Genomic DNA, 27638 nt, shown 5'->3' with positions numbered 1-27638 from the left:
GACTCTTCATTCCTATTTTGTGTTCATCTATTTGCATAAATCTACCTATAAGGAATACATAACAATAATTACTCTTAATGATTACTCTTAATGATTGAGGGATACAGTTGCTATTATTGTAAAGTCTTCTGCTAATGCTATGCAGTGTGTTAAGACCAGGTATTTCCATAGTATCCAACCAAGAACTTATTTCTAGCCTTGGAGAATACTCATTCTTGTCCCTAATTATGGTTCCCTTCAAATACTTCATTCGTCATGTCATCTGATTTACCACTTAATAGTAATGTGGCCACTTAGTTTTGCTAAGCCATAGTTTACTTATTTATATGTAAAATGAAAATATCTAATAGTACTCCATAGGATTGTCTAGCATGAGGGTTTAATTCATTTTTTTAGGTAATCTGTGTTTAGCTCAGTTCATGACAAATAGTTAAGTGCTTAGTAAACATTATCTATTACTATTACATCATTTCATTGTATGCTAATGCCTTCTAGATTATATTTCTCATTGAATGAGGATGAAGTATGCTCTATTATTGACAAAAGGGATGAAGGCATTGGAATAGTGGACGTTGCTTTGCTTGGATAACATACATGCCTGTTTAGTATTAGCTTTGGTTTAACTCATCTCCTGTGTGGATTGGCAATGATGTAATTAGTGCGGGAGTTTCTTTGGAAATAAGAAAAGTAGTTACGGTATTTTATTCTAAATGAGAAGCAAGAATGAGCAGTTTGTTTCCACCTTTTATCTTTAATGTTACTCTAGGCCCCCTAAGAATAGATCTTTCTTCCTTTTTTCTAATACAGAAAGTCGCAGTCTTCTGTAACTTCCCCTTTACAGCATATTCTGCCAAAGCCGTCGATAAATTGCAGCAGAGAATATGAATTTCGACAGCTTGTCAAAAGTAATGGAAAAGGTATAATCTAAACCTCAGGCTATATGGTCTTTTCCAAAAATCCTCATCATTTTATTTCTTTGAATAGTTTCATAAAGAGAAGTCGTATATTGAAGAACTCATTAATAACCAGTTTCACCTTATATAAAATTATAAGCACCATTAATGTAGTTGGTACTTATTATCTCTTATTCATTTTTTGTATGATTTGTGATCCTTTAAAGTGGGACCTTACAGTGATCGCTCTTTCTCCATAAAGATTGAAAGTAATGACTTAAATGAAAATTATTCATTCTGTGCTCTTTTGTAATGATTGTCTCCAGTACCTTGTACTTATTTTACAACAGGATTTTAGTTGGATGACTGTTCACTGCAATTCTTTCAGTAAAACTTTCAAAATATGCCTTAACGTTTGTTTTTCAAAGACTAGTGATCTAGAATACTTTCAGGGTGCCATAGCAGCAGTCGGCGAGAAACAGTACTGGGTCACGTCACATGCTGTAGAGACACAGCAAGAATTTAGGGTCGTGAAGAATTAGATACCATGCACAGAAGTCGGAGACAGGGTTGGATTTGTCAAGTAGTTCTTTTGTTAAATAGCAACTAGGTCAACTCACTCTTAAATCGTAGCGTTTAAATCTCCTGTCTCTTTCACTGTCATTAAAAACGAAGCCGGGTACCATTGAATCATTCTCCCTAACCTCATTTTGCCACATTTTAGGATAAGTATTTTTATAAGATAAATGCTTTGGCACGTATTTTGGAAGTTTGTTCAGCCACAATGGGGTCAGGAGAACCTTTGCCTTGAGCTCAGAGTATAATTGCTAAGGTGCCTCATATTTGCTCTGCTTTCAGAGATTGGCGAACTTGGAAATAGTGAATGGCTTTAGGTTCAAAAACTCAAACGTTAGATTTGAAAACACCCAAGTCTACTAACACGTTCATAGCAGCCCACCCCCTCCTTAAGAGGCACTTGGCAATGAAACAGTGGCATCCACCTGTCCAGGAGCTCTCGTCCGACAACCATGCCGGTCGTCCCTTACGCAGAGGAGATTGCCCTCCTACAGCTTGCTGTACCTAAGCGCTTCGCTGTCCATCTGTGCTAGCTTTCTCCTTGATAGGAGGCTGAGGATGCAGGTGAGGGCAGGGAAGTGGACAGACGTTTGATTTATTTATTCTTATTTGCTTGTTAATAATGGTTTTTACCTTATTTCCCTTCGGTGGATTTGGAAGAACTATAGTTCTGCCTTCTTTGTCAGTTTCCCTCATGGATATCTGCCAGCCTTCCCTGTTCTTTCCCTTTTAGACCATATAAATCCCATTAGAAAACATCTCCTGATACTGCTGACTCAGTTGTCTTAGTTCTGTTTCCTTTATGTACATCATGTTCTTTCTCTCTCATTAACGGAAGGCCTCGATGTCCTTGTTCCCTGACACCAGTTCTATGAAGTGATGGTCCACAGGGCTGTGTGCTGGGGTTCAACCAACCCTGAGGTCACCAACCACTGTTGGGTGGTGCCCTCTGAAGAGGTTCACTTAACAGTGATCTTAATATTTCTCTTTTCCACTTCCTATTTGGATTTTATTTTGTGCTGGATTTAAGTAAGCATCTTCTATATCCTTTCTTATATTTATGTCTAGTGTTTTAGGTCCCCAATAAGATTACAAGGTCCTTGGAGGGGAAGATGTATCCTATATTTCTTTGGGGTCTTCTGTAGGAAATAGGTTCCTGGGTGACTTCAGATGTTCATTTGGTTTTGATGCTGCCTTACCTCAGAGAGATTCCATGCCTAGGGATTGCTACGTGGTATTTAGCATTTGAGCTGTAATTCTGTTACCAAGTATAATACAGTTAGTCTTGTGATATAATCCCTGTAGCCTCAGATTTCTCTAGTGAAGTTAGCAGGTTTTCAGCCTCCCTGAATTCAGAAACCAGACATTGTCCAGTCAGCCAGGACTGCTTCCTGAGCCTTTGGCCCTGGCATCCTGTTTAATTCAGTTCAATAATTCAGTAGTCCAGGTCTCCGCTCACCTGGAGTACACCTAGTTTATCTTCACCAGGTCTCACAGGGCCTTCACCCCTTTCAGAGCTGTGTTCCCTCCTAGGCCCAGGCCGTGGCTCGGCAATCCTCTTATCCTTCGGGATAGTATGCTCCCAGACCTTTACTCCATCTCCCTCCCACTCAGCCTCCACACTGCTGCCTTCATGACCTTCTAAGACAAAGGGGAGACCCGATCTGTCCCCTGCTTACTGTCTGTCACTACGTCCCCCTCACCTGTAGGAAATGCTGGCTGGACTCAGGCCTTCCATCACGAAGTATCCCTGCCTCTCCAGCCTTGCCTTCCCTACAACACCTGCACACAGGGCACACGGCAGGCCCGGATGGCTCACCGGCCCCACAGCCAGTGCCAGGCTGGCAGCTCTTTCCCAGGGGAGAGCGCCTCCCGGCACCTCCTGCCTGCCCATGGTGTCCTGAGCTCCTTCCTGAGCACCTTTCTTGATTGTTTCAGGAAGCACAGGGAAGACATGTTTATATACTTCCAAATACCTTTTATTATTGTGTGTTTCTTATTGGTGTTGTAATAGTTGTTACTGCATCAGTTTCTTGAGCCCAAATATCTTAATCACCCCAAGATGCACACCCGGAAAATGCTAAATGAATAAAAATGCAAGAAGTCATTTATCCAATAAGATCTTAAAAATCACTCTTCTCCTTTAGTTATCTAAGTTATAATTCTTGACAAGGACTGTAACTTACTGTAAAATGAAATGAATATAGTCTTTAAAGGTAATACCAAAGCTAGTTAACCTCGATCTACCATGTAACCGAGGACTAAGTTCTCCATTGGGAGAGAGGATCCTTAACAGTGACCAACCTTATAAACATGACCCTACCTGTGTGTCTCAATTTCAAGGACTCCTATTAGAGGGAAGGGAAGGAGAAGATGTGGGGAGGGAGGACAACCCACTTAGCAGCCTTAGGAGTCGTGATAAAGGGTTCCTGTCTGCCCGGCCCCGGGGAGGAAGCCTTGTCTAGATGGTCTGTGAGTACGTGGAGTTTGTTTCGCTTTCCTGAAGTCTTCCTCGCCCACTGCCTATGGTCAGACATTAAACTGACACAATCTGAGTCCAAAACTTTTCTGAGTGCAAACTTTTTTTAAGTTCAGAGCTTGTCTTAAACCTTTCCTGCTTTTAGGACATTCTCTCCTCTCTGGGTAGAAACAGCATTCTGCAGAAGGAGTTGAGGTGTTTGAATATTTGGCCCTTCAGCACTGGGACAGTAAAGTCACTGTTAGTGGACTCTATGGCCTCAGGCTGTGCTTCACTCCTTCGTGACTTGAGTCGCTGGCCCCACTCAGCCATAGCGTCTCTTTCATTCTGGCACCCACCATATTGAGAATGCCTGCCGTGTGCTAAAGCATTGTGCTGGGCATGGGAGGTACCTCAGAGGAATGAGATGGGACCTGTGCCCACTGGCGCTTAAATTACAATTTTATTATAATCTGCCCATTCAGTAGTTTTACTGTATGTGGTTGGGGCTACCCCCCTCCCCACACTTCTGGAGCACCTCCTAAATTTGGCAGAGAGAAAAGGACTTTGTCCCCCCTCCCCAGCTTGTCTGTTTGTATCATTTTGGTAAATGTAGCAATCTTGACCTAGAGCCAGCATTCCAGAAGCCCTGGCTCCTACTTCCACTCTGCCTCCTATTTGTGTGTAACTGTGGGCAAGATAAAGAGCTTTATCTTCTTCATCCTTCGAGTAAAGATAATACTTCCCCGCAAAACTGTGAAGCAGTTAAAAGAAAATGCCAGCTGAGGAAGTTCTTTGGAAAGTTCAGAGCACCAGAGATTGAGACATTTGTCATTGATGGCTGCAGTAGACCTTGGGAAGAAGTCAGGGCTGTGGTCAAGGTTGTCAGGGCAGGGAGAGTTGATGGGGCAGGGGTTGGGGGTGCTGGGCAATGCTTCATTCATGCATTCAGTTCTTTCTGTGCACCCACCTCTTGTAAGGGGCTGTTCTAGGTGCGGTGGGAACACCCTTTCCACTCTCCAGAAGCTGCTTGTGAGGCTGAGCTCAGATGGGGCTCACATTCCTTCTGAAGATCACCTGCTTACGCTCCAATCATTGGTCACAGAAGTCTGATCTTCCTATACTGTACATTTTCAGTTTATCTAACAACCCTGCTGTCTATCTTTGCTATGCTTTTTTCCCCCTCATTAGATATAAGGCTGCCAACTTTCAGACCCCACTGCTACTTTTTTTCAGATTTAAGCAGCCTTTTTTTTTCCCTCCTGAAACAACTAAGCCATCCTTTTGATCCTTTCTAATATAGCTGCTCAAAATTTACAAAATTGCAGTTTCATTTTATAAGTGTTTATTTATTTACTTTGAGAGAGACTGAGAGAGAGAGAGAGAGAGAGCCAGCGCGGGAGGAGCAGAGAAAGAGAATCCCAAGCAGGCTCTGTACTGTCAGCGCAGAGCCTGGTGCTGGGCTTGAACTCACCAACCATGAGATCATGACCTGAGCTGAAACCAAGTCAGACTCTTAACCTACTGAGCCAGGTGGGCACCCTGGTTTTATATCCTTAGTTATTACTGATCTTAAGTTTTTATGAATTTCATGTTGATGTATATTTTCAAGCATTCTGACTAGCAAGTAATTTCAAGTAGAGACTGATTTTCTGGTTTGCTGTAGCCATTTGTTTAGGTAAAATTTTAATTACCTTTTTTTTGGTAAAGAATAATGGATATTGGGGTGCCTGGGTGGCTCAGTCGGTTGAGCGTCAGACTTTGGCTCAGGTCACGATCTCGCGGTATGTGAGTTCGAGCCCCGCTTCGGGCTCTGTGCTGACAGCTCAGAGCCTGGAGCCTGTTTCAGATTCTGTGTCTCCCTCTCTCTCTGACCCTCCCCCGTTCATGCTCTGTCTCTCTCTGTCTCAAAAATAAATAAACGTTAAAAAAAATTAAAAAAAAAAAGAATAATGGATACACATTGCTTGAAATCCATTAACCAGAGTATGTGGAGAAAAGTCTCCCTCCCTCCTTTTTCTTCTTGGAGGAAACAGTGTTGCCATTTCTTGGGTAGATTTGTGAGACCTGCAGCTATCTGTACAAGTTGCAAGTTACATGCACATACACGTGCCCCCTTTTTTGAACAGAGAATATTTGCTTCCTAAACTCACTGTTCTACAACTTGCTTTATTTATCTCATGATGTCTCTTATTCTGTAGTAGTTAACTTACAGGAAGCTTCTTCAGTCTTTTTTTGGTTGCCCAGTATTTCATTATGAGATGGGATTCCCTGATTCCACTGATTTTATCAGTGGACACTTATTTAGCTTGTTTCCACTCTTTTGCTAATGCAAATAATGCCACAGTGAACAACCTTGTACATATGTCATTTTTGCATAAATGAAGGTATAGCTGTGGGATAAATTCTCATTCATGGAGTTGCTGAGTCACAGGGTATGTGCATTTATAAAGTTAATATGTTGCCAAATTGCCCTACTTTAAAGTGGTTTCAATCTATACTACTACTGGCAATGTGAGAGAGACTTCCTGTTTATCCTCTCCAACTCAGTCATTCAATTTTTACCTTTGTTCATAGGTTCATAGAGAATGGTCTCTCGCGGTTGTTTTAGTTTGTCCACCTCTTAACCATGAGTGAGACTCAGCATCTTTTCACTTGCCTGAGAGCCACTGGATTTCTCACTCTGAACTGTCTCTTCATATCCTTTGCCCATTTTTCTATTTGTTTTTCTTTGTCCATTTGTTGTTCTTTCTGTTAATTGATTTGGGGAGGAGTGCTTTGTGTATTAGGGAAGTTAACTCTTTGCCTTGATAGAAGTCCTAAGTTTATCATTTTTCCTTTGTTGATTCTTTGTTGTGCAGATTGACCGGTTTTTTTCCTTTATGATTTCTGGGTTGTGTCATATTTTAGAAGGGTCTTCCCTGCTCTGAGATGGTTGTGTTTTGGTTTTGTTTTTTTAATTTGCCCATTGTTTCTTCCAGAACTTTTTTCCATTCTTGTTTGTTTTTAGTTTTTTTATTCTATGAATGTCCAGAGTATATTTTGATATACAGTATGAGTTACAATTCACCTTTTCCCAAGCAACAGTTATTTATTTCAGCCTTGCTTTTATTTTATCTGGAACTTACAAACGTTATGTCCTGTCAAACTCTCTTCTACCATCCCGGTACATCTAACATGAATCAGATTGATTTAGGATGACAGATAATTTTTTTAGGAGGCAATTTGGCATTGTCTTCAGAGTCTAAAAGACCTGGTTTCAAATGCAAACTCTGTATCTTCTTATCTGTGTAGCCTTGGGCAAATTAAAATTACATAACCTTTCTGAGCCTTTGTTACGTCATTTGTAAAATATGGTTGATAGTACTCCATTTTGCAGAGGGGGGGGTGACAATTAGCAATAATGTTTAGAAACTGCCTGTTCAGTGCCTGGCACACAGTAAATACTTGATAAACAGGAGCTGTTATTATGGTCGTTATTGTTGCCAATATCAGTAGTGTGATGTTGGTCTGAATGAAAACATTGTGTCCCCCCAATCCCTGTATGTATTCATTCTTCAGGACAAGCTGGTGTTCCTGGAAATTGGATATGGCGCTTCCCTGCCTAGGCCAAAAGGCATTGCAAATACCCTAGTAATAATTGGGCTAGCATTTTTTAAGGCCATACTCATAACTTCTAGGCAGATGTTAAATTGTTAGGGTGTACTTTAAAATAAGATTGCACCTTGCTGCAAGAGAAAATCTGTCTGATTGTGTAGTTTGGTTTTATAAGCAGATCTGTGAAGTTAACAGTTAAGCATTGTTTGTCCAACATTAACATGAGTGCTGTTTGGCCAGATGATGGTTTAAGAAATGGTATCTGTATGATCTCTTACCTCAGAGCCTTATGTTCAGTCCTCTCATGAATCTGGAAATCACTTAATTGGGTGCCTGAACAGAAGTTCATAGTAATTCATTATTGTTTTATTTTATACTTCTCATGTATCCCGATGCTCTCGATTTTTTTTTGTATGTTAACTTGATTTTCTTATAAAGTTTTTATCTTCTTTTTTCAGTAATGTTTAATCTTTGTCTTTTGAAAGCTCTTTCACTGCAGTCCTTCCACTGATAAACTCAGCCTTCAAAAATCAGTTTTAAATTTATTGCTCGTAGTCTTATTATGTCTAAGTATCTCCTTCTGTTCTGTTTTCTTATTTTCTGTCTACTCATCCTGCATCTTTTTAAACTGAAATCCTGGACTTTCCTCTCTCAAGCTTCTTAATAATGATCAACAATTCACAAAATCTTTCTGTCTTATACTTCTGTTTTCCCTCTTTTGTTGGTTTCTCTTGAACCCCAAATATGTTACTAGACTCTCCTTTTTTTTTTTAAATGCAAACAGTGAGAACCTTAATTTTTTTCTGCCATCAGATTTCCCAAAGGGAATTTTACTTGGTTTCATACGATAGATTTTCTTCCTAATAAATAATCAGTCCACAAATATCAAAGGTTTACCATGTGCCAGCCTTTGAGGATACAATGAGAGAATAATCCCCGAGTTTACTTTCTATATTGAAGACAGACAACATATCAACCAACAAGTGGAATCATTTCAAGTTACTAGGGTTATGGAGGAGATAAACACAGCAATAGATTAGAAATGACCAAGCGCAGAGGGAAGAAACTCATTCCCTTTCTTCATAATTCTTTTGCTTCTGGTCTGACTTTAAGTCTTATATTCTGTTTTTAATGATTTTTCTTTTAATAAGTATCATTTTCTGGTGTTTTCTTATTGCCCAACATTTTCGCCCTTTTTGTTCATCCCTTAGGTAGTCAACTGCCTGTTTTTAAGAATTGATACATAATCTCATTGCATTATGTTTTCTTCTTTATAATGTTATGCTTTCTTTCTGACTTCTAAAAGATTTCTTGGCACAGTCTATATCATAAAGGTCATCTTTAGTGATTCTTGAAATCAAAAAGCATTTACCTTTTGACATCCTGGGCATTAAAAAAAAAAAAAAAAAGAACAGTGATTCTCAAATGTTTGTCCGAAGAGAATGTATGTTGGTGTGCAAGGTTGCCAATGGCATTTTTTGTAAGAACTGGACTTTATTATAAGATGGTATTATTTTAGGAATTGATAGTGAATGATAAGTAGTATTTGTAATGACTTTGCTCAGCAAAATGAAGTTAACAATCCCAATCATGTCGTCTGTTTAGATCCGAAAATGAATACTCAGTGTTTTCTTTTCTGCTTTCAGGGATGACTCTGTCCCAGAAGACAACATCTGGAGGGGTATCCTTTCTGTTGTTTTCTTCTTTCTTATCATCAGTGTGTTAGCTTTTCCCAATGGTAAGTGACGTATTTCTCCTGTGCATGGTATCCTTTTGGTGTTTTTGAGATGCATGCCACCTAAAAGGTGAAACTGGAAAGTGGAGTAAAAACTTAATCTGTGGTGGTTAGGGCACAGGCCCTGGAGGCAAACTGCCCCTTCTGCCAGTTGCTAGAAGTGGTCCTGGGGAAGTCCCCTAGCATTTTCACCGTGCTTGAGTTTCTCTTTTGTACGTTGGAAATAACAGGTAGGTACTGTTGAAAGGGTTAAATAAATAAACTAATACATGTTATATTCTCTGAGTAGTGACTGACCAATCGTAAGCTCTTAATAAGTGTCCGCTGTTGTTCTTGTTGCTATTTTTGCTGTATCAGCTGAGTCATAAAAATACACAATTATTATTTAGTCCTTTTTGCTAATGACAGGGTCAGTGCTGTGATGAGTATTACTTAAATAACGTGTTGTTCCAGATGATCTTTTTATCACAGTAAACTTTGCTGATCATGCATTTGAGATACTAATTTTCATCATCGGATTAAAAAAAAAGACCATTATTACAGTGAATTTTATCTCCCATCATGATTATAGAGTGAGGCAAAGTCTGTTAAAAAAAAAAAATCTGCCATACTCAGGATTCATCCCTTTCCTCTGAATTGTCCCTTGCTTTACTTTTTCTTATTTCTCTTTTGTACCTTCTCCCTGGAATATGCTTACTTATTTTCTGTAACCATTTATAAATGCTTCCTTTTTGTAGCCTATTTCTTTTACACTTTAGATATTTTGAAATTGTTCAGTCTTACCTATGAATTATGCTCCATGGGCCGTACTCAAACATCATACTTTAGGGTGTGTTTCTTCTCTATCCTCCTGTCTCTTCAGTAGATGTAATGTATAATATAAGAAGCTCATTGTGAATGTTACTCATTGCTGCTTGGAAATGTACCATGGTAATTACGTTCTAATGCCAATTCCAAAATATGTGTGTTGGGGGATAGTAGCAGGCCTGGGGCGGGGGGAGGTGTTCCCCCATCAGTAAGCAATTTTCAGACACCAGCTGGTTGCCCTACAGTTCAACTCAGTTCTGACACTGTCTACCCAGAGTTAGCATCAGTTCCCACAGGTTAAGGGCTCAAGCTTAAGACTGTCCCCATGTCAGATGCCAATTGCAAGTCCAGAGTGTCACCTGTGCTTCTGACCGAATGGTTATAAATCAGAGGTTCCCATGACCCCTCCTTGGGTTCAGTTAATTTGCTAGAGTGGCTCACAGGATTCAAGAAATAAGTTTACTCGCTAGATTACAGTACCAGTTTATTACAAAGGGTATTTATCAACAGCCAAATAAAGAGATGCATAGGATAAGACATGGGGGAAGGGGCAAGGAGCTTCCATGCCCTCTCTCCGTGTACCACTTTTCTGGCATCAGAAAAGTGTTCACCAACCCAGAAGCTTCCCAGACCCCACCTTTTGGATTTTTATGGAGGCCTAATTTACATAGGCATAATTGATCCAATCATTGGCCATTGGGGATCCAACTCAATCTCTAGCCTCTCACCCTTCCCTGGAGGTCTGGGGGTGGGACTGAAAGTTCCAACCCTCTAATCACATGGTTGGCTCTACTGGCAACCAGCCCCATCTTTAGGTGCCTTTGAGTTCTCATTAACACAGCAAAAAACATGCATTACCCTCATCACTTAGAAGATATCAATGGTTTTAGGAGATCTGTGCCAGAAAAGGACACAAAGACCAAATATATATTTCTTATAAATCACAGTATCACACATGGCAAGGCCTTCAGTCTTTTCAAGATCGTGGCAATAGTGTTTCGTTCTGTATGTTTGCTTAATCTTACATAACACTACGTGGTTTTTGCTGATAACATAATCCAACCAGTAAAACCATGACTGAATTCTTAAGAGAATGAGTTGTTTTAGATAACTAAGTTATTTGACAGCTGAGTTTAACTCTCCAACCACTCACGCTTCTAGATTAAATTTTATTTTTAGTGGAAACCTTTCAAGATGTGAAAGCCTGCTGTCTCAGTCAGTGCAGGCTGCTATAACAGAATGCCCTAGACTGGATGGCTTAAACAACACAAGATTCATCTTGTGGCAGAATTCCCCTCCAGCTGTAAACCTGTGAAACCAAGCACATGCTTACAAAATATAGCAGTGGGACAAGCTCTTTTCTTCCAAAAGGGAGAAATAGGAAGGAAGGAAGGGTGACAAGTCCCAAGCAAGTTCAAAATCAGGAAGGCAAACTCTGTGAGATTTTAAAGCTCAAGAATCATCAATCCTGGGAGCACCTGACTGGTTCAGGTTGGTGGAGCGTGTGACTCTTGATCTTGGTGTTGCGAGTTCTAGTCCCATGTTGGGAGTAGAGTTTTCTTAAAAAAAAAAAAAAAAAAAGAAGAAGAAGAAGAAGAAGAATCAATCCTTTTTGGATCAGTGCTCTGCCTTCCAGACCTACTGGGGTAATAATAGTCTGCTTCCATAGCTCTGCCCAGCAAGGAGTCTAGCCTGCCCCCATGGGTCTGCTGGGTGTTTATCTTGCCTTTAGAAACCAAGGTGGAGCTTCCCTTCCCCCCGTCCCTGCCCCCCCCCCCACCCAGTGGCCCATGCACTCTGAGGACTGTGGTGGAAGTGACAGCCCAGATAATCTCCCAATTACCTTTGAGGTCTTCTTCCTGTGTCTTAAAAAATAGCAAATGTTCACAGCCAAGTAGCTTTATGGTCTGGTCCTGTAGGGTCCAAGAGTCCCAAAAGTACAAGAGTCCAACAGAAATCTTCACTTTAGGGGTTAGGATTATAACATAATGCATTTTGCCGAGAGTCTGTAACACCTGCACACCCTATGCAGATATGACAGACATAGTTTGGCCTTTCCATGATGATTGAGAGTTCTGGTAATGCACAATTATTGGAGTACGACAATAAGATGTCCATGACATTGGCTGGGAAAAGTCCCCTTTGTCAAACAGCGTTTTGGCTATTTGCCAACTTTCTTTTCCCTTCCTCTTCAAACACACAAAACCTCAGAATTTTTGGTTTAGAGGAGAGCTTGGACATTATGCAACCCATCCCCTCTTTCACGGGTCCTATGTTGTAGGATAGCTAAGTGATCACTTGCAACATGAAGCATTTTACATACATGAACCACCTAAGTCTGTGGTTGGTCTCCTTGAGCTCTGAAACCTGGCCTTTTCGTGCAAAGGTGACATGAGAACACAGCCCAAAGCAGGGAGATGGTGAGCCCCAAAGGAGGGTATATAGGTGACAGTTCAGGTGGGGTGACTGCCATTCCTCCCCTTAGCCATTCTACCTCTCCTGTCCCGTGAGGGCCCACTGCTTACTTCTACGTCATTAGTCAGTGCCATGACCATTATTGCTGTGTACCCTTTGTTCTTATTTCTTTCTTATCTAGTCTTTCCCTGTCCTACTTTTTAAATATCAGTCAAGGCATGATAGGTGCTCAGAGAACTGATCAAAGGTGTCAGGTCTGTTCTTCAAGTCTTCAGCTTTTCTTGGCTGGGTGCTAATTGTTGCTTAGTTCTCAACAGTAACTTCTTCATGGCTTTGACGGTTTCTTTTCGGCCTTTTTTTTTTTTTTTCTTTTACACTTACTTTTTCTGAGTCCAGTGTCATTTTAGAAGTCTGAGGATTCTCAAAGATTAGTCTCTCAATAACCATGATTTTATAGCCATCCCTTCAGTGAGGCTTCAGCAAGAGCTGAATTTGGGGCTTCATTAGCAGATGGTTTTCTTCAGGTACCAAAGGCCCTGAGGACTGGGGGATTAAGTCTATTGCAAGGAACATTTTATATGATTTCTGCTCTTTTTTTCTTCTGTTCCTAATGAAGTCCTCTAATCTTCAGAGTCCACCTACTCAGTCTCATTGTGGGACTGTGCTATTGTTTTCATTCTGGGAAGATAAAAGTGAAGTTTGTTTTATGCTTTTCTTATCCTGGCTTGTGGACTTTGTGGGGAGGACCCATAAGGCTCATCTCATTCAGCCTGCTCAGTTTACAGCTGTGAAAGCTGAAACGTGTTCATCCATGAAAGGTCACCCAGCCATTTGATGTCAGCTTGCTGGTAGGGCCTTGGCTCCTGTGTTTTCCTTTAGTCTCTGTTGTCCTTGTCATTTCTCCCTATTAGATCCACTGGCATGTGTTTTTGTCTCTGTCTTCCTATGTGGTTTTGTCTTCTTTTTCTTCTGTTCCTCTCTGTTAGTGTCTAGCTTTTCTTTTGCCCAGGTAAAAGGGTCTTATGGTATTAATTGGTCTGTACTTAGTTGGTCTTAGGTTCTTAGTTGGTCTGTACGCAGTGGCTTTCGATCCTGCGGAAGTTGGTTGGTGGTGGTGCCCACGTTCCTGTGGTGCCCAGATGTCATCTGTGACCAGCCGGAGTTAGCAGATCAATTGGAACCTTCCTTCTTTTTCTTTTTCTCATCACTTCCTGCCTTATCCTTCCCCTTCCATGTCTGTGTGTGCCTGCAGAACACGTAGGCAGAGCATGCCAAAAGAGAAGGTTTTAGATGGATACAGAAAGGGGCAATGGCAGTTTAATCTTCTATGTAAGAAGGATTAGGACGCTAGTGTAGCATGTTTTTAGAGGGATTCTCTTGAAGCCCTGTGTGCATAGCAAACACGTGTCTGCCTTGTTTTCTAAAGATCCACTTATCCACACTTCCCAAAAGATTAGTGAAACTAGAAGTTTTCCACATTGAAGAATGTTGTTGTTGAACAACAACAACAAGTGCGGGCTGGCTTTAGGGGGTGCTGGTGTTGATGGTGGGGGAACTACAAGGCCATTGGGAAAGGGTGGTCTGGGCTATGTGGTCACTTAGACCTCAGGCCTTCCTGGGAGCCTCGATTCCGGGTGACCGCTTCCTGAGCTGAGTGCACACGCCCCCTCTTGCTCCAGTCCTGTCACCTTATTTTCCGTTCTCCTCCCCCTTGGCACGAATTGTTAGATTAAGTAATGAAAATGAATGGGAGAAACAGAGCCCAACGTTAGCCTTCTCCTTGAAAGGCAGTTTTGGGGCAGTGCCTGCAGTGGATGGCATTCCCAGAATGACTCTGTTTTGGCAACTTCAGATGCATTTATCCTTGACCTAGCAGAGGCTGCCCTGCATGTTTGACTGCAGGCCTGAGTTTGATGCTATCCATATGTCTCATTTGTGTGAGTCCATCTGTACTACCTGTGTGGTAGCATCAGGCAGCTCCTTCAGGAAGGGGGGCCCCGTGATTCTTTTTGTAGAGTCTCAATAAGAAAGAAAGCCCTTGACTTTCTCCATAGTGTTCTACAACAGGATGCTTTGGGCCACCAAGTAATAGGAAGCCCATTTCAAAATAGCTTGAAGAATAAAGAGAATGTTTACTGGAAGTTGTGAGATAGAGTGGTTCCAGGGTTGACTAATTCAGCTGCTCGGCGGCATGTGAAGACCCAGGCTCTCTGCCTTCTTCTGCTCCCCTGTCGTCATGTTGGTGCTGCTCTCTGCTGTGCTAATGATCCTGAGAGAGCTGTTGAGTGCTGAACATATGGTCACGGTCAACATCCAAAGGAAGAGGAGGGCACCTCTTCTGTAGATTTTTTTTTTTTTAATTTTTTTTAATGTTTATTTATTTTTGAGACAGAGACAGAGCATGAACGGGGGAGGGTCAGAGAGAGAGGGAGACACAGAATCTGAAGCAGGGTCCAGGCTCTGAGCTGTCAGCACAGAGCCCGACGCGGGGCTCGAACTCATAGACCGTGAGATCATGACCTGAGCTGAAGTCGGACGCTTAACTGACTGAGCCACCCAGGCGCCCCACCTGTAGATCTTTTTAAGAGTAAAGAAACCTTTTCTAGAAACTCTCCAGCACACTAGTCCTCACTTCTCTTTGACTAGAATTGAGCCCTGTGCCTCTTCCCCAAGCAGACCTCAGGACAGGAATTCGTATTGTCCAAAGGAGTAGGCACTGATAGATCTTCAGTGACCAAAGGAATAAAAGGGAAACAGGATTACTTCCATCGGCTTAGACTTTACCACTGAGTTATCTGGGAGAGGCGTGGACACTCAAAACAGAATTTCACTTGGCGTCAACAGGGTGAGTGGCTGGGGTGGGTTCTCGAGTTCCTTCCTTCAGGCCTGGGAAAGGATGTGTAGGGAAAGACCCTGAGGCGAGGCCAGGGAAGGAGGATCTGATATTGACTTCATGCTGCTGCTTTCCTGCCATCTTCTCTCTTGTTCTCTTTCAGTTCCCTTAAAAAAAAAAAGTTTCTTAAATGCTGCTTTCATCTCATTATAGCAACTGACACTCAGGTAGAAGTGAGCTTTTAACTCCACCCCTGTATCATTAGAGCGTGATTATAACTGTATCACTCTGTCAGTGCAGTGAAATCTAGAAACCTGTTTGGCTGTGAGGTTTCTTTCGACAGGTGACCTTCAGGGGTACTTTTCCAGTGTCTGAGGGCTTCCTTGAACTGTTTCTCCCCTTTGCACCCCCACCGCCACCCTACCCAAACTGTGCAAGCGTTATCCTCACCCACAGCTCCTGGCCCACAGGGGCCTCTCAGTAGGTAATTGTGGGATTAAGTCATGAGTCTGCTGGGAAGAAAGCTCACAGAATCAGCCCTGTCTTCCCCATTCCTTGTCTGCAAGAGGAATGCCATTCAGCACTTCTTTAAGGTATTTTGAGAAGAGTGAAATACTAGTATGTCTTGATTTTCCTGAGTTTATCCTTTTGTCTGTCCTTTGGCCTCATTCGACTTCTCTGAGCTAAGATGGTGTTAACCACATCTCCTTGAGGTTTGAAGGGGATCCAGAAGGCTCCCTGTCCCCTAAATTTAAAACAAAAGCCTAGTCTTCTCCCCCCCTCCTCCCACCATTCTGTTCCCTGCTCCACTACTCCTGCTTTAAAAAATGCTTAGGTTTGAAATTTGCTTAAAGATAATTTTATTCACCTTTTCTAGGTTTTTCTTAGAGGAATTTAAACTTTTCAAGTAATACTCCTTGTCAGTTATACCTCATTAAAGCTGAAAAACAGTGGTAATGAAGAGAAGATGTGGTTGAAGAGGCCCAAGGACACAGATGTACAGATTTTGGAGAGGCAGCTCCTGAATTTGATTAAAGGAATTATTCTTCCCTGAGGTTCGGTCCCTTAAACCTAGTTTTTCCCTGGGACTAACAGGCTGCTGGCAAGTCAAACTGTGATCTTCTTTTCTTTTTTTTTTGTGTGTGTGATTTTCTGATTTCTAATTTTCTAATTTCTTTTTTTTTTAATTTTTTTATTAGTTTTCTTTATTTTTGAGAGGCAGAGAGAGACAGAGCACGTGTCTGAAGGGCAGAGAGAGAGTGAGACACAGAATCGGAAGCAGGCTCCAGGCTCTGAGCTGTCAGCACGGAACCCGATGCGGGGCCCGAACTCACGAACCGTGAGATCATGACCTGAGCCGAATTCGGACGCTCAACCTACTGAGCCACCCAGGCGGCCCTCTAATTTTCTAATTTCTGAGGTCGGATCTTTTCAATGCTAGGTCTTCTCATGACAAAGACGTTTGATTTCTGTTTCTTTTGAAATCAAACTCACTCCTAATATCTGATTGAAAATTCACATGTTCTAGATGGAGGGATTGATAAAAGAGAAGAAACCATGCCATGTTTAAATGCACCCCGTAAGAACACAGTCCAAAACAAAACAGCACTTCTTTTTCCCTCGCGACCTGGCCAGGCCTTCCCCGTTTCTCCCACATAATCAAGAAGAGTACCTCTTGCAGGCAGCTTTTGTCAAATCAGAAATGAAGTATAGATAGATACACACACCAGGATATGGAGCGCCCCTAACTTCTTGACCATGCGGAGGAACACGGGGGACCCTGCCTGTACATGCCCACTGAGAAAACAGTCTGTCGGGAAAGAAGATAGAGATAAAGTGAACGTTGCAGGAAGGCTGTAGGCAGTGCTAACATGTCTGGGCAGATGAACACTGTGAGAAGCATGGCTTTAAAGGTGACCTGACTGGATTAGCCAAATGTGAGTAATCTGGTGAGCATAAGTGTCAGGGTTTATAATAAAATATAGAAAGACACCAGCCTCATCCTCCATTTTTAAAAAAGCAAAATAATGTTTTCAGCAATATTAACATCCTTGATGATAAAGTTGGTAATCTTAGTAATGCTCCTAGTGTACTTCTTAAAATATGACATCAAAATATTGAAAGTGTCTTCTCCGAAAGAAGTGGGCAGATTTGATCATTGAAATAAAGCCTGGATTTGGTTTTGCAGTTAGCTGCTGAAGGTGTCACCTTACTTTCCAGGGCCACATCTCACCTTTTAGAGGCAAAAGATACCACTACTCCCCACCTGCTTGGTTCAGGGCAGAGCAACATCTTTTCTGAAATCTACCACACCAGATTTCTTAAGCCTTTCTCAGATCCCTTCAGTGCATTTCGATTTGCAAAACTGAAAGGGCATTTTAAAAATTAGCATTTTTTTCCGGAAATATTGTGATGTGATATTACAATGTGTAAGTGGGAAATCTGGAGAAAATGGGGAAAGATTCAATAGCGAGGAGTCAAGACAAGACTTAAAAAAAACAAAACAAAACAACAACACCAACCAACTGCAGTAAGATGAAAATTCTCATCCTGATTCTGGAACAACATGTGCCTGTCACAGGAATCACAGACTGGCAGAGAGAAATACCCTGGAGCCGGAGCAGGTCCCGGTTGGGTTAAGGAGAGCTGCAAAGCCCCGTCAACCCCAAATTCCTCCACCACCCCCTCCTCTTATTTACCCTGGACACACTGCATAGGGTGAGGTAAGAGAGGGCCAAGTTCTGTTTTCAGAAGACTACTCTTCAAGTGATCATGGGCTGAAGATGACCTTGGATGGACTTATGAGGGAACTTACATCAGTTCCCCATCCTGTCCCTTGTCCTTCCTGACCTTGTGTTTCCTGACCTTGCTTATCAGTTCCACGTAGCAGCACCTCCAAACACCACTCACTAGCTTGCTTCTCTCCCCTCACTCTCCTGGCCTTGTGACAGTCCTGCTTCAAACCTTCAATGCCCCCCACTCACCACCCCCACTCTGTCCTCTTCAGCTGGCCCAGCCTGACAGAGCTGATCAGAAAGCACAGAAGTGCTCTCAGGCCAAAAGTGGAGTCCTGTGAGCGGTGTGACTTTGGGAAAGTGCCTATGCCTCAGTGTCCTCATCTGTAAAGTGGGAGTGACCATACACTCTCATCAGCCAGTTGTCAACTGAGGGGACAACTGAGAGACAATGGTGGGGTGGGGTGGGGGGTCTCTTACCCTCCAAACTGCTCCCCATTATGTGCTCAGCAAAGTACTATTATGAATGCTCTTGAGAGTAACCCTTCTTTTATGATTTTGAGTGTTGATTGGGCATGGAATTCTGTTTGCAAGCCAAATAATAATATCATTTTTGACTTTCACCTTGCAAGAGGAAACTGTAGAGAAAGCTGGGATCCCATGTTATGTCTAAAAGGTTAATTCAGTGGTTTGGATGAAGTAATACTTGCAAAGCAGACAGCCACCATAATACAAAAGTCATTCATGGTGACAAGTTGAGCTGTCACCTAACAGCAGTGAAGAAGAGAATTTGGAAGAGAAAATTACTTAAATGATGACCATTTTAGCCATCAGTTTTCCAGTGACTTGAAGAAGGGTAGCCATGTTAAGTTACTTGGAAACGGATCCTGGTTTCTGTGCCTCACTGTGCCTTTCTGAGAAGAAAGTGGCCAGTTAAAAAGAATGCAGGTGTTCCTTGCTGTCTGAGCCTTTGCTATAAGAACTCAGAAATGGATCAGATTTTGAGACATCTTATTTAAATCCCTCACTCTGAGCCCTCACTACTTGCCATCTGAAACTCAGACATCATATTTCTGGATAAAGAAGGGTCCTGCACGAACCTAACTCACCTTCTGAGCTGCCACTGTGTAAGCTCCAGAACTGACTAGATTTGGATGGTAGGGGATCCTTGTAACTCACTGCTTTTCCTAATATGAACTTGATCCATCAAAAGAAAGCAGTTACAGTATGTTTCAAAGCCATCTTTTAAAAATGAGGTGGATAATTCAGGATGAGTTCCAGAATAAAAATTACAATGTCATGTTTCCTTCAGACAGGATTCCAGGTTGCCAGCAACAGAAGCTGACTGCTGATTAAAAAGACTTCTAGGATGTTGGCTGGAGGATTCCTGGGAGGGCTAGGAGGCTGGGTCCCAGGCTAAGCTCCTAGAAACTGGCACATCACCCAGAGCTGGTCTCATGAGGAAACCCCAGTGTGCACTCTGCAGTGATTTGCCACCATCATGAGTGTCCATGCCAGCCCCGGCAGAGGGACAGGTTGGGGAGAGAGCTCAGCATACTTAACATCTGTATCACCAGCTCCTGAGATCAAGTCTGGCTCAGGGGCAACTGAAAAACTAAGCCCCAGTTATGAAGAGGGCAGGGCAGCGAGTTCTGGCATCTCCCTGGGAGATGTGGGATTCATAACATTGGAAGTGCGCCCAGAGTCTGTTGGAAGGCCGTTCCAACGGGGTGGGCAGCCCCAAGTAGGTCAGGTGCCCATGAGAGCAGTGTTTTCAGCATTTGCGAACTATGTAACCTTTCAGTGGATGGTAACTCAGTTTAGTGGATCAAGGCCCAACTTGCTTGCTTCTCCTTTTCTTTTTCTTTTCTTTTCTTTTCTTTTCTTTTCTTTTCTTTTCTTTTCTTTTCTTTTCTTTTCTTTTCTTTTCTTTTCTTTTCTTTATTGAAGGAATAAAGTAGAAGAGAAAGTATTGGTGTGTCCCTTATAGTAAGAGTAAGTTTCATCCTGTAAAACTTGTTTTCGTGGTGCCAGAGTTGCATCTGTGTGTCTGAACTGGGTTGCCGTGTCCAAAGTATTTTGTTACCATGGCTCATGATCAGAAGCCACTGCACTAGTGTGTTCCAGTGCTCCAAGGGTTTGTTTTCCATTTCAAACCCCACCTCACTTGTTTTCAAAGTAGTGTTTCTCCTGTTTAATTTTCAGAACCTACCCCCTGCCCTGTGTCAGGCTACACACACGGGCACGCAGGAGATTTTCCTTGTGAAACTGTAGTATTTTCCAAACCCTTACAGGGCATCCTGGTAACCTGCTCACTGTGGTAACGTTGTTTCCGTGGGAAATTACGGTCTGAGTTCTAAAGACAAAGCTTTAAAAACAGAAACCTCTGTTGTGGAGACTGGTACCTGTTAACAGTTGTAGTGACAGTTGCTACAATGCGAATAAAAACATTTCAACCTAGACTTCAACCTAAAAGTATTTATGTGGAAAAAAAAATTAACAGTAGAGAGCCTTTTTTTTTTTTTTTTTAAATCTCTGTAGAGACCACTTTGCTTTTAGTTTTTGTTTAAAACCAGTTCGCTCTAACCCAATGTTTTTCCATCTACAGGTCCATTTACTCGACCTCATCCAGCCTTGTGGCGAATGGTTTTCGGTGAGTTACCCATTGGTAGATTTAGAGATATATCTTACTTAAAATCCTTTTTCTGTGTATCATTATAGCAGTTTTACTTACTGCTGTACAGTAGAACTTTATGACCTTTTACTTTTTGGTGTTCTTAATATAAATTTTTATGAAAATTCCTTGCCATAAAGCAGACGTATCGGTGGTAATTTCAGATTCTCATACGTGTGAACTGTCTCAGATCTCCTCGCCCCCCCGCGCATGCTGTCGTGTCTTACTGTGCACAGGTCTGACGTAAGGGGATGCGGCTTGTTTTTCTTTATGCACCTTTACATTGCTCTTGGCTGGTACAAGCTCCGGTGTGTGCTGTGAGCCCATTTGTCCTGTCAGCAGCCAGGAGGTACTGAAAACAGGAAAGATCCTAGAGAGGGAGAAGTTCTAGGCAGAGAGTCCTGATTTGAAATGAGGATTAGTGATAAACATCTGTAAATATTGGGTGTCTTATTTTTACTTGATTTCTAGTCCACAAATAGATCCCCTAAATGGACTTAAAACACGTCTTTTCAAATGTTAGCTGTTGGCTTCGTCCTGCCTAAATAAGATATCAAATAAATTATTTTAGGTTCAGAAAATGTAGTGTTACAAAAAGGACCCTAAAAATGGATATTTTGCTCAAGGTCACCTATTTTTCTTTGAACTTTCAGACATCATAAGTAACTCTGTGTGTGGAGCGGGGCGTTATTCATAACCACAGTAGGTGTTTATTCTGTGTGGCAGGGATTCTGTGGTCCTGAGGCTGAAGGGGAGGGCCACACAGACAGGGGACTCCCCTCAGGAGCGGCCCTTCCTGTCACAAGGAGGGAGGACAGCTGTCACAAACTATTAAACAAATCAACAACCAAAAAATATCAGATGCCACTAAGTGTTAGGAAGTTAATTAAAACCATGTGAGGTGACGATGACTCAGTGGCTGGTTTCACTTGAATGTGCAAGGAGGCCTTGAAGGAAGGATGCTTAGTGGAAACCTGAATGCCAAGAAGGATCTAGCATGCAAGGATTGAGGTCAGGGGAAGCCCGGCCAAGGGAAAGGCTACTGAAATGGTCCCCAGCCAGAAAAAGTATGGTGTGTTCCAGGGCATTGTGGCCGGAGCAGAGCAGACCCTAGGGCTGCAGTAAGAGGCCAGACCTGGGCATGGATGGAATCCTGCAGGGCTCGTGGGCCAGTAAACAGTGCAGATAGGAAGGGCAGTGGGAAGTTCTAGGAGGATTTTTTGCAGAAAAGTGACCATTTACATTAAAAAATGTTTATTTATTTTTGAGAGAGAGAGAGAGAGACAGACAGACAGACAGAATGCAAGCAGGGGAGGGGCAGAGAGAGAGGGAGACAGAATCCAAAACAGGCTCCAGGCTCTAAGCTGTCAGCACAGCCTGATGCGGGGCTCGAACCCACGAACTGTGAGATCATGGCCTGAGCCCAAGTCAGACGCTTAACCGACTGAGCCACCTAGGTGCCCCCATTTACATTTTTAAATAGATTATTCTGGTTGCATCATATTTACATCTCATGAGCTTAATATTGCTGTTTGAAATTATAAGTTTTCAGCTGGCTGGTTACATTTGAATTTTTTCTACTTCAAATGATCCATTATAGGTAATTAGCAGTATAATTCTTACCTGAGATCTTTTTGGGATCATGGAGCCCTTTGATAATCTGATGAAGACTATAGACCCTTTCCCAGCGTGTGTGTGTGCGCGCGCGCGCGCACACACACACACACACACACACACACATATTACATCTGGGGCTTCATGGACCTTGAAGCTCAACCATGAATTCCAGTTTAAGAAGCCCTGCTCTACCCAGATGGTTTTTTTCTGTCTTAGAATAATTGTTTTGAAAGGATTATTACAAAAGGGTATAGTGGGGGGCATTTGAGGTGAACAATTTTAAAAACAGCTGGTGATAAACCTGAGGAGATCCTCATACTAACATGCATAACGGGTGTGCCCCTGGGGCCCTGGGATGTGCAACCAGGTCAGCCATGCTCTGCTCAAGTCCCCTGAACTCCCTGAGGGTTGAGAGAGGCCCTGTCGGAGGACCTGGTGAGTAGATGTTCCAGGGTACTTCATTCCAGCCCTGGACACTGTCTCCTCTGGAACAGCTCATTGGAGATTAGCGCTGAGCCAAGTTCACATGATCCAAGGTCGTTTGTATCACCGTGTCTGGGTGTCCTACACAAATGTTTCAGTTCCAACAGGTTCAGGAGAAAGAAGTGATAAAGCCACTGGTGGGGTTTTTCAGATCTCTCTAAAAGGCTCTTGCTGTTTTAAAAGTAGGTTATTGTAATATGGGGCGGTTATTAGGGTACCAGTTATGATATGATGTGACGGGAACCCCAGAAGGGCCCACATGGGGTCTAAACTGTGGATGTGTGGCCACGGGCCACCTCTTGGCACATCCCACTTGTCTCTACTGATGTTGCCCCTTGGCTGGGCTGTCCACACCCAGCCTTGCCCACCTCCACGCACTCTGCACACAGCAGCCAGAGGCCACCTTGTAAAACGTTTTACCCAGATCAACTTCTTGCCCCCATGTAAAACCTGTCATGTGTTCCTAGTTTCACTGAAGGTAGAATCTGAAATCCTTGCCGCGGCCCCCAAGCCTCCTCACTTCAGTGCCACCTTGCTCTCTCGTGTTTGCCAGCACCCCAGCCACAGGCTGGCCCCTGAATGGTTCTCCTTCCGTGGGCCTGCCTGGATGCCTTTTCTCTGCCTGAATATTGCCGGTCCTTGGTCCTTCAAGACTCAACCTGAGCATCATTTTCTGAGAATATTACCGAGCCTCTCAGCCTGAATTAAGACTGTGTATCAGACTCACTCATCAAAGGAAATACTGGATTGTAGTGAGGATCTCCAGACGCTACGTCACAATTTCACTGTCTGCTTTGGCCATAAGTGACTTGAGTCTAATGTGTGTCATGCATCTGACCCCCAGATCTTTCCTAAACATAAGAATATTTTTGTTTCCCTTAGGACTCAGTGTGCTCTACTTCCTGTTCCTGGTATTCCTCCTCTTCCTGAACTTTGATCAGGTTAAATCCCTAATGTACTGGCTAGATCCAAATCTCCGGTACGCCACGAGGGAAGCAGATGTCATGGTAGGTACTTGTCAGTCCTCTCTTACAGAAATTGGTAGACTGTTGGGTATAGGAGATAGTTAACTTCACGTTCTAAGTTGTTCCTTCTCCATATCTCCTGTGTAGATATCTAAAAGCCAGGCCTCCGGGAAGGTGAAGCATGTGGTTTCCACGAGTGATAACAGTCCAGGGAAATGGTATCTTCTCTTGGAGCAAAGGGGGATGGTAGGAAGAGTGTGACTGTTATCTTCAGACAGCCTTGGGTGTGAATTCTGCCCCTGTCACTTGTTAGCTGTAGGATTTTGCGCAATGTACTTGCTAGCCTGATCATTTCTTTGTGAAGTGAAATCATAGTACTTATTTGGGGATTTTATTGTGAACTCAACAAAGTAGCACTATCTATGAGGCCCAGCATGGTGCCTTGCACACACCAGGTCCTCAGTGATGGTGGTGGTGGCTGCTCTTATCAGTGTCACCCTCAGCAACTCTGCTCCCCGCTCTGGCCCTGACGCCATGAACTTCCCACCTGCTCACCATGAAGGGGCCAATTGTAATGATCTAGGCCATTTCGGTCATTATTTTTTTTAAACCCACAAAAATAATTTTATTCTTGGCAAAAGCTACTCTGTATTTTGGCTTTTAGTGAAGAGACCATTTTATGCTCCAAGGCCATTCCTTTTTTGAAAATTTTTATTAATTTATTTTTAAATAATACATAACATTTTGTAGACTGAAGGAAAAACCTAGTGATGCTCAGAAAAGGAGAGCAGGCATTTGGGCTATAGGCGGGTCCTTGTTTAAGAAACAAGACAAATGGACTTAATATAACGGTCCAAGAAGTGATCATTCTATTGGAGTTAAGATAGGTCAGACCCTTCTCGAATGGTGTATTAGGATTTTCTCTTTAATTCTTATAAAGGACATGCTAAAGGCAGAAGTAAGCATGCCAAAAATTATTTAAAAGTCTCAGGAAGAAAAGTATGTTTGGGGGGTTTCTTAGTTTATGGAAGAGAATGGCATGGGTGACTTCAAGCTTCTGCTGATGGAGAGGGTGGTGGCAGTTACCAACTGTGGGCTACCTATTCTGCCAGACATTTCACATATAATCTAGGTAAGCCTCCCACATGCATGCTAGGCATTAATATCCCCATTTTATCAAGGAGGAAATGGAAACTTAAACAGGATAAATATCTCATTCAGAGCAGAAGCTGGTAAGATCTCTCTGCCTTCAGAACCTATACTTTTCCTTTGCTCTATGCCTTAAGTATGTAGTTATAATAATGACAGTGCTTTGACACTCACTGGAGCCTCATGAAACAGAGATTGGGAGGAACGTATTCCAGATACGATATTTTCCCCTGAGAATTTTCTTGGGTTTTTGAGCAAGATTGGTTATATCACAAAGTAAACTGACCTGCAAAATGGATAAGACTTGGTATTTGGTGAAGCGTTAGGCAGTCGGGGGAGAGGATGGAGCCACCAAGATCAGCCCTGTGAGCAGTTGGGAGGTGGGCACAGTCTATCTTTACCTACCATTTACTCGTGTGCACACACCTTCCCTTTCTGGACTCCCTGGCTCCGGGATATCCTCATTTAATGCCTCTTCCCCCTGCTTCCCAGGGTTGTGCTGCATCTGGCTCCCTGGCAGCCCTTAAGCATCATGTCCTGCATCCCTCCCACAACCAGGACCTCGAGATCTTCCTGATGTGATCATTGGCAAATCTGCTCATTAATAATTACAATGCTAGGGGCGCCTGGCTGGCTCAGTCGGTGGAGCGTGGGACTCTTGGTCTTGGGGTTGTGAGTTCAAGCCCCACATTGCGTGTAGAGATTACTTACAAATAAAAAAATCTTAAGAAACAAACCAGTAACTATAATGCTAATAGTTACATTTGGCTCTTTATGATTTTCAAAGTGACTTTCCATCTGTTGAAGCACAAAAATAGCCTCACGGAGAGTAAAAAGGCCTCCAAAGTCATCTTTAACCCATGATCACTTGAAGAGTAGCCTTCTGGAAACAGAACTTGGCCCTCTCTTACCTCACCCTATGCAGTGTGTCCAGGGTAAATAAGAGGAGGGGGTGGTGGAGGAATTTGGGGTTGACGGGGCTTTGCAGCTCTCCTTAACCCAACCGGGACCTGCTCCGGCTCCAGGGTATTTCTCTCCGCCAGTCTGTGATTCCTGTGACAGGCACATGTTCCAAAATCAGGATGAGAATTTTCATCTTATTGCAGTTGGTTGGTGTTGTTGTTTTTTAAGTCTTGTTTTGACTTCTCCCTATTGAATCTTTCCCTGTTTTCTCCAGATTTCCCACTTATACATTGTAATATCACATCACAATTGTTTCTGGAAAAATGCAATGTTTTAAAATGTTTACTTATTTATTTTGGGGGGAGAGGGGTAGAGAGAGGATTCGAAGCAGGCTCTGCACTGACAGCAGAGAGCCCAAGTTGGGGCTCAAACTCCTGAAACCATGAGATCATGACCTGAGCTGAAACCAAGAGTCAGACACTTAACCGACGGAGCCACCCAGGTGCCCCAAAATGCAGTTTTTTTTAAAAAAAATCAGCTTTGCAGGGGCGCCTGGGTGGCTCCGTCAGTTAAGCAGTTGACTTCGGCTCAGGTCATGATCTCGTGGTTTGTGAGTTCGAGCCCCGCCTGGGGCTCTGTGCTGACAGCTCAGAGCCTGGAGCCTGTTTCGGATTCTGTGTCTCCCTCTCTCTCTGCCCCTCCCCCGTTCATGCTCTGTCTCTCTCTGTCTCAAAAATAAATAAACATTTAAAAAAATTAAAATAAATAAATAAATAAATAAAAAATAAAAATCAGCTTTGCAAATTGAAATGCACTGAATAGATCTGAGAAAGGCTTGAGAAATCTGATGTGGTGGGTTTTGGAAGAGATAGAGGAGAATCAAATTGCTCTTTTGCTCCCTTAGGAGGCATCATTTCTAGAATTTGAAAATATTAGTACCTTGTTCCAGGAATTTCTTCAGCTGGCTGTTAATAGGTGGCTATTTTCTGAATCTTATTTCATCCTATCAGATTACTTTTGGGAAGGAAGAATTCAAATGTAGAAATTCCTGAGAAATCTTATATTGTCATATGATAACTACTTTACTAATATATACAGAAACAGAAGGATGTTGACTTAAAATATCTTTAAAATGTGCCAGTTAGGGGCACCTGGGTGGCTCAGTCGGTTAAGTGCCCAGCTTCAGCTCAGGTCATGATCTCACTGTTAGGGAGTTTGAGCCCTATGTTGGGCTCTGTGCTGACAGCTCGGACCCTGGAGCTGGGCTGTTAACTTTGGGATGTTAACTTTGGTTCCGTTTCCTTCTAATTTCTGAAATTGGATGCTTCAGCTTTTCCTCTCTGCTAACAAATTTTTCAGGCTTTGGATCTTCTGTAAATTCTACTTACCTTCATCCCATCGTTCTGACACATAGTGTTTTCATTACCATTAATACTGAATATAGTTTACATTTCTGTTGTGATTCCTTTTTTACACCATGATATTTAGATGTGTTTTCAAATTTTCAAACCTATTGGGATTCTACTTATTTTTTTGTTAATTGAGATTCTGTTTATGTTTTTATCGCTGTCTTTAACATAGTTGTCCTGTGGTCAGGTGACCTGAGCTGTGTGATTCCACTTCTTTAAGACATGCTCAACTTGTGTAAAATTATCTTGCTTCCCATTAAAAAAAATTTTTTTTAATGTTTATATTTGAGAGAGAGAGAGAGAGAGACAGAGCACGGGTGGGGGAGGGGCAGAGAGAGAGAGAGGGAGACACAGAGTCTGAAGCAGGCTCCAGGCTCCTAGCTGTCAGC

The 27638-nt window shown here is 42.6% G+C and overlaps 1 protein-coding gene and 1 long non-coding RNA gene across 3 annotated transcripts in view; one reads left to right on the top strand and one right to left on the bottom strand.

Annotated features, from left to right (window-relative positions):
• The window catches only part of PTDSS1 (phosphatidylserine synthase 1), a 64910-nt gene that overhangs the window by 2100 nt on the left and 35172 nt on the right, over window positions 1-27638 (top strand). For both annotated transcript variants that reach the window (XM_086695270.1, XM_086695271.1), the window contains exons 2-4: window positions 9171-9262; window positions 20658-20702; window positions 23706-23830. In XM_086695270.1, coding sequence (XP_086551396.1) covers window positions 9171-9262; window positions 20658-20702; window positions 23706-23830 — 262 coding nt within the window. The remainder of the gene's footprint in view (window positions 1-9170; window positions 9263-20657; window positions 20703-23705; window positions 23831-27638) is intronic.
• LOC147571979 (uncharacterized) lies at window positions 15245-19644 on the bottom strand. Its single transcript, XR_015246684.1, has 2 exons — window positions 19159-19644; window positions 15245-15481 (listed from the first exon to the last, which is right to left on the bottom strand). It is a non-coding gene; the product is annotated as an uncharacterized LOC147571979 (long non-coding RNA).

This window comes from Puma concolor, chromosome F2 (genome assembly GCF_028749965.1).
Source record: "Puma concolor isolate L17-30 chromosome F2, mPumCon1.1.hap2, whole genome shotgun sequence".
NCBI lineage: Eukaryota > Metazoa > Chordata > Mammalia > Carnivora > Felidae > Puma > Puma concolor.
Note: the sequence above shows the minus strand (reverse complement) of the source record. Positions and strands in the feature narration are given on the sequence as shown.